This window comes from Nicotiana tabacum, chromosome 15 (assembly GCF_000715075.1).
Source record: "Nicotiana tabacum cultivar K326 chromosome 15, ASM71507v2, whole genome shotgun sequence".
Classification (NCBI taxonomy): Eukaryota; Viridiplantae; Streptophyta; class Magnoliopsida; order Solanales; family Solanaceae; genus Nicotiana; species Nicotiana tabacum.
Window position 1 is genome coordinate 1654572 of NC_134094.1, and position 15233 is coordinate 1669804.

Consider the following 15233-nt stretch of genomic DNA (forward strand, 5'->3'; position numbering starts at 1 on the left):
TTCGAGATTATTCTCATTTATTGTCTCAATATAAAATCCATTTCGGCGGATATCTTTAAAACTCAACAAGTTCCTCTTGGACTTGGAGAAGAACATTGCATTCTCTATGATAAGTATTGTTCCCTTAGGCAGAGTTATAGTAGCTCTTTCAGAGCCTTCAATTAATTTTGTACTACCATATATTCATCAACATCTATATGGTGAATATCTCTTTTAAAGAGAAAGTTATACCATTATGGTCATGGTCAAAATTAGATGCAAGATCTGTTTCTTGCATTATTGTTGTTCTTTAATAATCACATTGCCAAAATATTTTGGCGTACAATAGGTACGTGACCAATGACCATTTATGCCATAATAATGATATTATTTTCTTATTTCATCTCAAACCCCATTCTCGAGGTGAGTGTGGTATATTTACTATCACTAGCACGTTCATATTCTTGCAAGAATGAATATGTATTCATAATGATTATCACATTGTTTTTGTTAGTTTACATCTATGTATATAGTGTAGTCTTGTCCCACATTAGAATAGGAGTAGTATGTCCTTCTATAGTATAGCTATAAATAAGGACCTCTTAGATTGTATTGAATATCCAATATCAATAACATATTTTATCCCGTGCTTTCTTACATGGTATCAGAGCAATTGTGAGAGATTTATCGTTGTGCATAAATTCCACTAATTCCGGGAAGAGAAATCAGTCAGTGAAAGTCTTTTTCCGGCGACTCTTTTTAAGGCTGTTTTGCGTCTGCTTCGTCTCCGTCAGTGTTGTGCAAAATCCAACACTATCACAAGAGTCTTTACTGTCCGGCGACCAAATCCCAGTGAAACTCTCCGGCAGCAGCCTCCTTACGTGCCTCCACACACCACCAGAAGCTCACGCGCGGGCACGTATGAACCACTTCCGGCCATTCTTTTGAAAAGCTTCCTTCAGAACAGTTGGGTCGCCTGGTAATTTCGATCCTACCCCTACTGTTTTCATTTCATTCCTTCCACTTTGAGTTTTTTCCAGCAACTATTGTACTATTCCGACAGCTACAGTGAGATTCTGGTAGATACAGTATTTCCTTATTCTGGATCTGTGTTCCCTTACTCTATTTTAGTGTATTATAGTTGATTCTTTCTCTTATTTGGTAATAATTTGCAACGATGTCTTTGGGATTTGAAGCTTTTGGGTCTAGAAACATGAGTTCTGGAAGCTCTAGTGTTATTATTATCTCGGAACCTTTAATGGGAGGTTCAAACTATTAGTTGGGCTTCATCTGTCGAGTTGTGGTGTAGAGGCCAAGGTGTTCAAGATAATCTAATCAAATAGTCTAGCGAAGGAGATGAAAAGGCAATAGCACTTTGGGAAAAGATCGATGCTCAGTTATGTAGCATCTTGTGGCGATCTATTGATTCCAAGTTGATGTCCTTATTTCGTCCATTCTAGACATATTATTTGGTTTGGGCAAAGGCACGCACCTTATACACTAATGACATATCTCGCTTCTATGATGTGATATCGCGGATGACAAACTTAAAGAAGCAGGCATTAGATATGTCTACTTACTTGGGTCAAGTACAGGCAGTCATAGAGGAATTTGAGAAGTTGATGCCAGTTTCTGCTAGTGCTAAAAAACAACAAGAGCAACGATAGAAGATGTTTCTCGTTCTTACCCTCGCTGGACTTCCTAATGATCTTGATTTAGTACGCGACCAGATTTTGGCTAGTCCGACTGTCCCAACAGTTGATGAATTATTCTCTCGATTACTCCACCCTGATACAGCACCAAGTCACCCAGTGATCTCATCACAGATACTTGATTCCTCTGTTCTTGCATCCCAGACAATGGATGTTCGGGCATCTCAAACTATGGAGAATAGACGAGGAGGAGGTCGTTTTGGAAGATCTAGACCTAAGTGTTCTTATTGTCACAAACTTGGACACACTCGTGAAATATGTTATTCCTTACATGGTCGTCCACCCAAAAATGCTTACATTGCTCAGACCGAGACTACAGGTAACCAGGGATTTTCTTTATCTAAAGAAGAATATAATGAGCTCCTTCAGTATCGAGCAAGTAAGCAGACATTTCCACAAGTAGCCTCAGTTACTCAGACCGATACTTCTGTTACTTGTAATTCTTTTGCTTGTGTTTCCCAGTCTAGTACTCTTGGACCATGGGTCATGGACTTAGGCGCTTCTGATCACATCTCTGGTAATATATCACTTTTGTCAAATATTGTATATTCACAGTCTCTTCCCACCGTTACTTTAGCCAATGGATGTCAAACTAAGGCAAAAGGAGTTGGACAAGCTAATCCCTTATCTTCTATCATCCTAGATTCCGTTCTTTATCTCCCTGGCTGTCTTTTTAGTCTTGCATCTGTTAGTCATTTGACTCGTGCCCTCTATTGTGGTATATATTTTATTGATGATTCTTTTATTATGCAGGACCGTAGTATGGGACAGATAATTGGTATAGGACGTGAATCAGAAGGCCTTTACTACTTAACTCACTCAGTCCTTCCACAGCATGTCTAGTTACAGATCCTCCATATCTAATCCACGGATGTTTAGGATATCCGAGTTTATCCAAACTTCAGAAGATGGTGCCTAGTTTATCTATTTTGTCTATATTAGATTGTGAGTCGTGTTAGCTTGGGAAACATACCTGAGCCTCCTTTTCGCGTAGTGTTGAGAGTCATGCAGAGTTTGTCTTCTCCTTAGTTCATTCTGATATATGGGGTCCTAGTAGAGTCAGTTCAACCTTGGGATTTCGTTATTTTGTTAGTTTCATTGATGATTATTCAAGATGTACTTGGCTTTTCTTAATGAAAAATCATTCTGAGTTATTTTCTATATTCCAGAGTTTCTGTGCTGAAATCAAAAACCAATTTGGTGTTTCTATTCGCATTTTTCACAGTGACAATGCCTTAGAATATTTATCTTCTCAGTTTCAGCAGTTTATGACTTCTCAAGGAATTATTCATCAGACATCTTGTCTTATACCCCTCAGCAAAATGGGGTTGTTGAGAAAAAGAATAGGCACCTTATTGAGACTGCTCGTACACTTCTAATTGAATCTCGTGTTCTGTTGCGTTTTTGGGGCGATGCAGTTCTCACAGATTATTATTTGATTAATCGGATGCCTTCATCTCCCATCAAGGATCATATTCCGCATTCAGTATTGTTTCCCCAATCACCCTTATACTCTCTTCCACCCTGTGTTTTTGGGAGCACGTGTTTTGTTCATACCTTAGCCCTTGGGAAAGATAAGTTAGCTCATCGTTCTCTCAAGTGTGTCTTCCTTGGTTATTCTCGTGTTCAGAAGGGATATCATTGTTATTCTCTAGATCTTCGTAGGTACCTTATGTCAGCTGACATCATATTTTTTGAGTCTAAACCTTTCTTTACTTCTACTGACTATCATGATATATCTGAGGTCTTACCTATACCGACCTTTGAGGAGTTTACTATAGCTCCTCCTCCACCTTCGGCCATAGAGGTTTCACCCATACCAACTGTTGAGGAGTCTAGTGTTATTCCTCCTAGTACCTCAACCATAAGAAAACCACTCTTGACTTATCATCGTCGTTCGCGCCCTACATCAGGCCCAACTGGTTCTCGTCCTGCATCTGACCCTGCTCCTACTGCGGGCCCTGCTCCTAGTACACCGATTGCACTTCGAAAAGTTATACGGACCACCCTTAACCATAATCCTCATTATGCCGGTTTGAGTTATCATCGCCTGTCATCTCCCCATTATGCTTTTATATCTTCTTTGTCCTCGGTTTCTATCCCTAATTCTACAGGTGAAGCGTTGTCTCATCCAGGATGTCGACAAGCTATGAGTGATGAGATATCTACTTTACATACAAGTGGTACTTGGGAGCTTGTTCCTCTTCCCTCAGGTAAATCTACTGTTGGTTGTCGTTGGGTTTATGCAGTCAAAGTTGGTCCCGATGGCCAGATTGATCGACTTAAGGACCGTCTTGTTGCCAAAGGATATACTCAGATATTTGGGCTCGATTACAGTGATACTTTCTCTCCCGTGGCTAAAGTGGCTTCAGTCCGCCTTTTTCTATCCATGGTTGCGGTTCGTCATTGGCCCCTCTATCATCTGGACATTAAGAATGCCTTTCTTCACGGTGATCTTGAGGATGAGGTTTATATGGAGCAACCACCTGGTTTTGTTGCTCAGGGGGAGTCTCGTGGCCTTGTATGTCGCTTGTGTTGGTCACTTTATGGTCTAAAGCAGTCTCCTCAAGCCTGGTTTAGTAAGTTCAGCACGGTTATCCAGGAGTTTGGCATGACTCGTAGTGAAGCTAATCACTCTGTGTTTTATCGGCACTCTACTTCAAGTCTTCTGTATTTATCTGGTAGTCTGTGTTGATGATATTGTTATTACTAGCAATGATCAGGGTGGTATTACCAATCTGAAGCAACATCTCTTCCAGCACTTCCAAACTAAGGATCTAGGCAGATTGAAATACTTTCTAGGTATTGAGGTTGCCCAGTCTAGCTCAGGTATTATTATTTCTCAAAGAAAATATGCTTTAGACATTCTTGAGGAGACAAGGATGATAGGTTGCAAACCTGTTGACACTCCGATAGATCCGAATTCTAAACTTCTGCCAGGACAGGGGAGCCTCTTAGCGATCATGCAAGCTATAGGCGGCTGGTTGAAAAATTAGATTACCTCACAGTGACTAGACCCGACATTTCTTATCATGTGAGTGTTGTAAGTCAGTTTATGAATTCTCCCTGTGATAGTCATTGGGATGCAGTTGTCCGCATTATTCGGTATATAAAATCGGCTCCAAGCAAAGGGTTACTGTATGAGGATCGAGGTCATGAGCAGATCATTGGATACTCATATGTTGATTGGGCAGGATCACCTTCTGATAGACGTTCTACATATGGATATTGTGATTTAGTAGGAGGCAATTTGGTGTCCTGGAAGAGCAAAAAACAGAATGTAGTTGCTCGGTCTAGTGAAGAAGCAGAATATCGAGCAATGGCTATGGCAACATGTGAGCTAGTCTGGACCAAACAATTTCTCAAGGAGTTGAAAATTGGTGAAATCAGTCGGATGGAACTTGTGTGCGATAATCAAGTTGCCCTTCATATTGCATCAAATCCGGTGTTCCTTGAGAGAACTAAACACATTGAGATTGATTGTCACTTCGATAGAGAAAAGATACTTTCAGGAGAGATTGCTACAAAGTTTGTGAGGTCAAATGATCAACTTGTAGATATTTTCACCAAGTCTCTCACTGGTCCTCGTATTGGTTATATATGTAACAAGCTTGGTACATATGATTTGTATGCACCGGCTTGAGGGGGAGTATTAGTTTACAGCTATGTATATAGTGTAGTCTTGTCCCACATTGGAATAGGAGTAGTATGTCCTTGTATAGTATAACTATAAATAAGGACCTCTTGTATTGTATTGAATATCCAATATCAATAACATATTTTCTCTCATGCTTTCTCACATGGTATCAGAGCAATTGTAAGAGATTTATCGCTGTGCATAAATTCCAATGATTCCGAAAAGAGAAATAAGTCAGCAAAAATCTTTTTCCCGTGCTTTCTCACAGTTTTCACATTCACTTCAGGAATGGAACATAATAATCCATGCGTGCTTTATAAAATCTAATGCCATATCAATGGCAAACATCACTTTCACAAAGTGAAGGATTATTTTGAGAGTCATTATTGTTCTCATTACCATAATGATGACGATTATAATTTCGTTCATTACCACGTCCACATCCATTCATACCTCCACGGTAACATCATGCCTTATTTTAGACTTATGGGACGGGTTTCCACTATTGGTGGCGATTGAATTTAATTTGCATATGCGAACTTTCATTAACTGAACTCAATCAAATAAAAAGTATCAAGCAAATATAGAAAAACACATAATCAATTAAAATCTACGTGTCCTTTATGATAATCATCCCACTTTAAGATGGAAGAGATATGTGATAAAATAGAAAGGAAAAATATGTGCTCTCTCAAAAGTTTTCACTTCGTGTTTCTTAATATTAACACATAGGAACATAATACTTGTTATGAAAAAAATATTTATCGTTCTTTACACCAAAAATCCTTACATGATTTGATAAACTTTCAAGAAAAATTTTTCCGTAAAGCAAGTTTGTTCATATATGGAAACATAAATAGCAAAGTGTAAAGAAACTTGAAAACTAATTAGAAAAGGCTAACCGTGATGGACGAATATATGTTGGCGTTGTACACCTTATACCGTCATCGTTCTTACCATATTATTAACATTAAATGACGCTACTGACACTAGCCGCATCATAACAACTCAGTTGGCTAGAACTTCGTGCTGATAACGTGTTATATAATATAACTCAAAGTAACAATATGGAACAAGGAAAAACAAGCTAAAAGATATATATAGAGAAAGAGAGAAGAAATTCTTATTTCTTCTTCAATTGTGCGTATTTTTCTATCTATTACAAGGCCTTTATATAGGCATGAAAAGTGAAGAAAATATGTCATTAAATATGTCATTAAACATAGAAAATATGTCATTGAATATATTATTAAGCATTTGAGATGAAGATCATGGAGGAAGAGTAGACATACACCATAATTTGATATTTCTTATAACATTTTTTGCTTTTTTTTGTTTCAACTATCTTTTTTCATAACGCGTCCAGACCAACTTGCGCACACCATGCCATTAGTACCTACTGCGGATCCAATGAATCTGCTATCTGAAATCTGTTGTCTTCTTGAATAAAATAAGGAAATTTTAAAAATAGAATTTGGTTGGGAAGCAAAAGAAACAAGAAGAAAAAAAACTAGTTTCCTCAGAGGCTTGATACAATTGGAAACTTGTTACAATTTTAGACAATATGCCAATTTTACACATTGTGGACAAGATCCTACTACAAGAATGGTTTGACTAATTTTATGTATTTACAGCCTAATTCTTACTATCATTTACCTGAGCTCTCACATGAGCTCCCTAGGTTGGACATAATATCATGAACTAACAACCTGACAATACTGCTGCCAGATGATAATGAGATATCGACACATTCCTGCAAATCTGCATCACAAGAAATTGAAACTACCTCAAGATCATCATCTAGATACTTGATGTCGAATGTTCCCAGCTCTAACTTAAGCCTTTTTGCTACTTCTTCCTTCAACTTAACTATACCAGAATTTAAACAAAGCCGAAATCTTATGATATCTTCCCTATATGCTGCTTTTATTGTAACGAATGTCACTTCAGGCCAGGCAGAATACTGTGGCGTCGTGTCAGCAGGAACATAAACAGGGTCCTTGGCAATTGCATCAGAAAATGGTGGGTTTGGCAAACTGTATTCTGGGACACGTTCATCAACCTGAGCTTCTCCAGCTGAACAAAGATTTCTCAGATCATGAGAGCTGCCTGCATCCTCGACAAGCATTCCCCCAAACGGCTCCTGAGCACGTTCTGGAATAAAAGGCCTAGGTATTAGGAATGCAGCGGCTAAGTTATTTTCTGTTGTGGTTTGATGAGCTGCTTCCAGAGAGCCTCCCGCTTTCATGCATGCCTCACGTGCTGGTGAATTAACCAGATCGTTCTGAGGGGAGAATTCATTTCCAGCGGAAGGACTGCCTTGGCATGAACCCTGGGACGTAGGTGTCCCTGCGCTCTCTTCTCTTGAGACACTCCCTGTTCTGGACTTATGTGAGCCTTCAGCATATAGAAAGCCATTCTGCGGAGTGAATTCCTCCTTCCTGGTTACCCTTCCTCCTAGCATTTGATTTGAGGGTTCAGCTTCTTCATGACTTTCTGGTGTTCCATGGTTGGAGAACTCATTCTTCTCCTCAGGAAATACTGAAGGTTTAGATAATGGTGAACTTGGTAGATTGGAACCACTAGCGCAGGCAGGCCAAGAAATAGACCCAACAGCAGCAGGAAAGGAATTTGGTGCCAGTGAGGTAAGAGTAAATGCACCTTCGGTTCCTTGAACAGATTCAATTACACATTTTAGCTTTGAAAGTGAACGGTTGACCTTATTTATCTTGCGAGATGGCCATCTAGAGATTCCATGCTGCCTACATATGCGTTTCATTGTGGTAGGGCAAACTGTAGTTGCAAGAACATTAATGAGAGCTATAAAAAAAAATAGAAAAGAAACGTGCATATATGAGCATTTTGGTCAACAAAAAGCATTTCAAATCGAGAACATACCACCAAGACTCTTAGCAGCATCCTTAAGACTTCCAGCAAAATACTGTTGCAAAACCTCTAAGCTTATTGTTTTCTCAGCTTTTCCACGTTTTCTCTCTGATTTCTTTCCCGTCGGTTTATTGTCAGAGGGGGATACGTGGTTAGGGGCTTCACCTGTACCACATTTGCTCCCTGCACCCTTTGCAACATCAGATTCCACTGAAAACTGCTGCTCTCCCAATGGATCAAGATTTGTCCATCCATTTGGTAAACGAGTAGGCTGAGGAAGAGATTTCGGTGCTGATACAGATTCAGGCTTCGCATCAATTTTCTCTTCGATGGAAGCCTTAATTATCTCAACTGAGCTCCAGTCATGCTCAAGTTCCCCTCCAGAAGCAATGCTGAGACTCCTGAAGTGCTGCTTCATTGTCAATAAGAGCGAGTTAAGCAAAGCCTGCTGATCGCTGTAATCCCCCGAGTTCGGTGGTAGAAAAAATTCCAGAATATAATCATCATTGCCGGTGTGACTGCTCCGTAAGCAGATTGCAAAACAACTGGTCAACCCGAACAAGCGTGCATAATGTACCAAGGGATACTCAGTTTTGCAAAATTGTGTAATATCTTCACAAAAGCATGATTTTTGTGAAGCATATGCTCTTCCAGCAACTCCCTGTCCCTTTTGCAAGTGATGTTCTGCACAGGCCTCACGAAAACCCCACATGTGAGCATCAACCACATAAAATGCTACGTCCGTTGTGGACATACAGATCTGCCCCATGCAGCTTCCATCAAAGCTACTACAGCTCTTTTTCAACCCACCGCCATCAGCCAGAACACTGCGATGCCTGCACGGAACCCATGTCTGAGCCAGAGGCAATTGGTAAGTTTCACATACTGCAGTTAGTATCTCCAAGATTTCAACTAATGCATTCTGCCGGCCTTCATTGCAAATCTGGTTCATATACCCCATCACATATACCTGTTCAGAAAAATGATGAAAAAACCACTTGAAAAACGAGAATTGTTTACGGAACTGTTCCTTACCTGAGTGTTTGGGTGGTCCAATATCTCCGAACTTTTCAAATTCACAGTCTGCAGAAAGCACAAATTATTAACCAAAGAGACTTCATCGTGAAAGAAGAAAAAGTAGGAAAGGATGATGGATGCATTTGGTTTAGATGAAAGACGCATCTATCTACTCAAAACTTTTTAATGTCCTACATATGTAACCACACTATTTGGATCATCTTTTGCTGATAGGTATCATGTCATTGAATGGATGTTCAGATGCACCTTTTATGAGCCAAACATATCAAACGTTTCCTATTGAATGCAAGATTTAAGACAAAGTTTTATAGGCAAAGTATTCATTGTGATAACCACTATAATGCATAGGCAAGCGAAAAATAATTGTGATCTTCAACAGGGAGGTTCTCCGATTTATCATTTCAAAAACTCAATAGAATCTGAAAATATCTAAAAGAATCACTGAGGCAACACTTTTAGAATCACTGTTGGACTTCCTCACCAGCTGTTCTCGTATTTGGATCCAACAAGTGACAAACAACCCATCAAGTTTGGGCTAACAATCAGGACTCTAGCATAGGCACATAGAATTGACGCACAAGTTTTACGAGACTTCATTCATGATCAAACCATGTAGTTGAAAAATATTGTTTACATCATCTTGGATCTGGTTATGTAAACTCGTGGAACATGGACTGCTGATCATTTAGTTTGATGGCCATTGCCTCAACAAATATGCAGCTATCCAAGCCAAGATATTAACTCTTGAAATAGAACCACTTTTAGCTATTGAAGACACAAAAGGCATTTAACCAAGTGCTACAACAATGATACTGCAGGCATTTCATAACAAACATCTTTAGCCATTAACGCTGGACACAATGTCTGACTTGTAAAGTGGCTTATCTATCTTGCCCTTGAACTGAATTAAGCACTTGTATAAAGACTGAAAAGCGATGTATGGCAGACTTAATGAAATTTTATCAGTTGTGAACACACGATCAATGAACAAAACCTCAGCCTCCACCGGAGCGATAGATGCAATAAATGGCTACATTTCAAATACATTCTACTAAAGTTGATGCAGAAACACAATATCCAATGACCAATATTACCAAAAGATAAGACATCTAACCTGAGATATGAATTAGAAAAGGGTTAAAAGAACCAACCTCGAGTGCTTTGCATACTTTATCCACCTCGGCAGCATAGTTGATCTTCTGGGAGGTCATTATGAGCTCCAGTACACCAAGACAAGATTGTCCAGATGGTTCAAATACAGGCAGCGCTAAAGTTCCTCGAACATTGTAATGCAGAGCATGATCAAGACGAGGGAACTCTTTACTGGAGTAATATTGCACGTTTGGTGTCCATTCAGGCAACTTCAGGCGAAAGACACGGCCCGGAAGTCCAAGAACTCCACCAGTCTCTCCATCCGCAGCAAACATATACATCAGAGAAACTGTTCGATACTGATGAAGCTCATTACAATCTGGATCAAGAACAAAGGGCTGTCCTGAAGTTGTCAGTACATACCGACCTGCGTCCTTTACAGGTGCCCAAACCTGAGCTAAAACTCGCTCTCCCGTCGATTCCTTGAAGTATCGGAGTGCTTGTGTCATCCTCTCCTTGATTATACAAGACCCATTTGGATAATCTCTAGGTGCTAGCTCCAAAACTGGTGAAGGAAGTCGTCCTTTATCAGCGTTGACAGAGACAGTTTCAGTTGTAGCCTCGGGATCATCAGTATCTGCTCCAAAAATGAAAGGCAAATAGATGATTCTTTCATTGTGTGTGACCAGCCAATGATGCACATTCAACTTGTTTATTCTTTTCATGGGGACCAAGTAAAGATAACTTCATAAATCAAAAAGTACAGCGACTCTTGGAGAATCTAATTATAGACAGACTACATCTAGTCATTATAAAGTTTAAGATGGAAAAAAGTTTAAACTTTTGTATATCAACAATCTATGTTGTTGGAAAAATAACTTATAGAAGAGTGACAGCATAGTTTTAATTGTTTTGCTATGTGAAGTAATCTTTTTCCTTTTTTGATAAGTACTATGTGCAGTAATGTTTTTGCTTATAATACTGAATTCATCAAGGAAAAACATGACTTGGTAGCTGGTTTAATGTTGCACTAATCACAGTATCATTGTACTGTTTTCTTATCAATAAAGGCAACAAATACTTCTACATATTCTTTTAATTAATATGTAAACTGATTGTTTACACTAAACCAATAAATAAATGTGTCTTTCTTTTTAATAAAATCTTTACCACTCAAGCACTGTTTCAATATCTGCAGAAAGTTTTATAATTTTTTTTAAAGTTTTTGCATGTTTGATACTCTTTTTCCGAGAAGAGTTCTTTAATTTTACAAGATTTGAGAACTTGAGCTCAGAAATTTCCGTGAAAAGTTACAATTTCGCGCAAAAACAGCATAAAAACAAACACTTTCTGCAAAAACAGCAAAAGTCCGTTTTTGGAAAACTTAAAACAAACTCCATAAAATTTGAATGTGTAAAAAGTCACCGAATTTAAAGCAAGACAAAAAAAGTCAACTAACTTTACACAAGTTCTTCTAATATCATCAGTGAATTTTAACCTATGATAAAAGTTTGTTTATCATTTTACCAGATTATTAATTAATGATTCAGTACACATTTACCTATAATTATCTAATAAATGACATGATTGTATAAATATGTTTTTACAGTGCAAGTATATATAACTTAGACTCTATGCAAAAATAGCAAGTCAACTAACTTTCCTACAAAATTCTTCAAATATTATCAAGGAAAAACAGCTTAAACTCAAAGGCTTACATACAAGTAGCACCAAATCTAGGGTGACCGGAGAAACGGAGAGCACCGGAGAATGAATTTCCGGCAGGTTTTTCCTCGATATCATCGGAAAATCCCCAAAGAGGAGAACAAGGCAAAAATGGCGACGTAGGATTAGACGAAACAGCCGCTGCTGCAGCGAAAATCTGATCAAACGACCAGGAAGCATCGATATCGAGATCCATCATCATCGTCGTTGATTCTTTCTCCATCGCCGTGTGCGGTGGTTGTTGCGGCGGCGGAGAAGAAAACTCCTTTGACTTCGGTCGGGGATTTTTTGAAGTTATTTTTTCTTCTGGTTCTGACATTTCTGTTCAATTTTTCTCCAGATTTTTTGCTTCTTTTCTTCTACTATTATATACTCTCTTCTTTTTCTTCTAAGAGAAGAGGGAAATATGTTAAAAGGCAATTGGAAAAGTGTGATTCTATTGAGAATTGGGAATCTAATAGTAGTTGGGCACTTGGGCTACTACTTGTTGCCAATTCAATGGATTAAAGAATAGAGAAATATTCTATGCATCACTATCTTTTTTTTGATTTATCGTCCATATTGGGTAAGACGTCGTCTTATAATGGGAGTTAAAATGGTCCCTAACAAAGGCAATTTCATATACTTCATTACAACTCTCGTTGGCTTATGCATCACTATCTCCCATAATAAATATTTTACTGTATAAATTTGAATTAGTTGGATACTCATTTCAAGTATTTGGTTGTCGTAAAAATTTTACTATTGAAGATTTTAGCTCTTTAATAAAGAGGATTTCATTCTCGAATGAAATTTGTGAAAAAGTAGAAATATTTAACATCCCACTACATCTTTAATGAAGGAAGAAGAGATGTTATACTTTAGCACTAAGTTTAGAAATAGTGAATGATAATAAGCAATCCTCTAATGTTGAATTTGCATGAATTTAGCAAAATAGACACTATGGTTTCATCTTTAATTAGAGATTTTAAGTTTAGAGTCGGACAGAAAATCTAAAAAAATAAAATGGATAGTAGAAGCTTCATACAAAAGATAAGTTACTAGTTCGGGATGGAAGCATAATTGATTTAATGATATCACCTTCATATTACAATCTCGTCAACAGTGGTGAAGCCATTTTTGTGTCATCGAAAAATTATACAGTAGATATATAAATTAATTTTTTAAAGCATATATATTATATGTTGAATTTTATTGACTTTTTTATGGATTTACTTCGTTATATTTTAATTTCCCTTAGTGATTCGCTATGACTTGTCATAAATCTTAGTATCCAATGTATATAATATCAGATAAAACATTATTGTATAATTATTGGATGTTGAGAATCCCTAAAATCATGTATATAGCCGTTAATGATTTCCTTCCTAAATTAGCTTGTAGCTCATGGTATAAAGCAGCTCCTCTGTAATAACTTCAATGGGACAATTAATAATAGCTTTACTTTTTATCAGTAATATGATATGAAAATACTGTCCTAATGAAGTTATTAAGTATATAAAAGCTGACAACAATAATTTAGTGTTAGTTGAAGTAATTATTACCAAACAAAAAAATACTTTAAAAAAAAAATCAAACTTTCCGATTGATTTAATCCATAGGAAATAAGATCGAGATCTCAAATTTAGACGTTAATATCAATAAATTTGCAGAATATTTCGATGTATGAGCTCCTTGTTTTCTTTTTTTCTTTTTTCAAATTACCGCAAGGTGGAAAAAAAGAAATTGTCATTGCAAAAACAATAGAGGAAAACCAAAAGTATTTTAAAAAGAAAAAGTAATTTTCAATAGTAACGTCATCGTAAATGGAGTAGAATATTAAAGCATCAAATTCCCTCTTTTCTTCTTTTTTGTCTTAATTTTATGTTGTCATTTTTAGTTGATCGAAAGAGACATCTTCATTTTGATTGACTTGAGGATACATTTACAGTAATGTTTCCTTCCTTATTTGTCTTTATTTTTGTTTACCCGAAAAATGGATAGAGTTGAATTTGTACGTAGTTTGAATTTGTACGTAGTTCTAAAGGTATGTGGTATAAATTGACACAAATCTTTAGAATAAATAGAATTATCGAATATTGACTATAACAACAATAACCACCCGGTATAATCCCACTCATGGGATATGGGGAGGGTAGTGTGTACGCAGATCATACCCTTACCCTGGGGTAGAGAGGCTGTTTATGATAGACCATCGGCTCCCTCCCTCCAAGAACTCTCACCTTGCTCTTGGGGTGACTCGAACTCACAACCTCTTGGTTGGAAGTGGAAGGTGCTCACTACTAGAGCAACTCACTTTTGTCACGAATATTGACTATAAAGAATGAAAAATAAACAAAATTGGAAAGAGAATGATTTATGGATTAAGTAAGATGAATCAATCTAAGAAGCTAAAAAGGATAACTCTTCAAAATAGGAGTGTATGATATTTCCGTTACAATATATGCAAAACTTGTCTTTTACAGAAATATAGTCATCCCTTTTATAGAGGGGAATCCTAATTTAGATATAATTAAAAATACATAGTGGAGAACCCATGATAAATCATCTTTTTTCTAATTCCCGCCGAGATTCTCTCCCTTAGTGCGACTGCAACGGCTCTTGTCTATGAGCTCAATCTTGGTCGGACTCATTATTGGTCGGTTTTCAGTTTTAGACCTTGATGCGGGTTTGAGGTCGATGCCGATTCGGGGTCCGGTAATGACTTAGGCTTGGTATTGGTTGGCCTCTACCCTTAAGCTCGATTCCATCACATCTCATCATAGTTCGATTTGGACCCGAGCTCGATATTTGACTTGTCCCTGAAACTTTAAGCTCGTTTATACCTTCTTCGGATCCCATCTCGATATCATGAAGACTTTCATCGGTCCATTATGTTTCGATCTCGATCAGACGTACGAAGGTCAAAATCAGTTTCGGCCGTATACAAATAGTCCCCTCGTTTCTAGGGAAGGATATGGCGAGAAACGATATAATTTCCCAACAGCTCGATCGGATATAAGATGACGTTTACATCGGGCTAGATCATGACGCACGTGATAGTTGCCCCGTCGATTTAGTTTTTCAAGGCATTTAATGCGTAGCAGACGGTGGTCGGCCACCGCTGATATTGAACCGCCATTGTTCAATCTATAAATAGCCCTTCCTTTTACAATTTATCACTT

At 37.8% G+C, this 15233-nt stretch overlaps 1 protein-coding gene across 4 annotated transcripts; it reads right to left on the minus strand.

Annotated features, from left to right (window-relative positions):
* Positions 1 to 6764: 6764 nt before the first annotated feature.
* On the minus strand, positions 6765 to 12632 carry LOC107762787 (protein NLP6-like). 4 transcript variants are annotated; one of them, XM_016581173.2, is made up of 5 exons: positions 12067 to 12632; positions 10404 to 10981; positions 9250 to 9297; positions 8227 to 9184; positions 6765 to 8121 (listed from the first exon to the last, which is right to left on the minus strand). In XM_016581173.2, the coding sequence occupies exons 1-5, from the start codon at positions 12386 to 12388 to the stop codon at positions 6977 to 6979; spliced, it is 3051 nt and encodes a 1016-aa protein (XP_016436659.2). In that variant the 5' UTR covers positions 12389 to 12632; the 3' UTR covers positions 6765 to 6976. The 4 variants fall into 4 exon arrangements, with proteins under 4 accessions (XP_016436659.2, XP_016436663.2, XP_016436660.2 ...); XM_016581177.2 differs by having other exon boundaries at positions 12063 to 12631; XM_016581174.2 differs by having other exon boundaries at positions 8227 to 9157; positions 12067 to 12591.
* Between the last annotated feature and the right edge of the window lie 2601 nt (positions 12633 to 15233).

Bases quoted from the DNA above. Each gene is read 5' to 3' on its own strand.
- LOC107762787 (XM_016581173.2), bottom strand. From the start codon at position 12,388: ATGTCAGAACCAGAAGAAAAAATAACTTCAAAAAATCCCCGACCGAAG. The intron at 10,982-12,066 runs GTATGTAAGCCT...TTTTTGGAGCAG, and splicing joins CCCTAGATTTGGTGCTACTT to ATACTGATGATCCCGAGGCT. The intron at 8,122-8,226 runs GTATGTTCTCGA...TTGCAACTACAG, and splicing joins TGCTGCTAAGAGTCTTGGTG to TTTGCCCTACCACAATGAAA.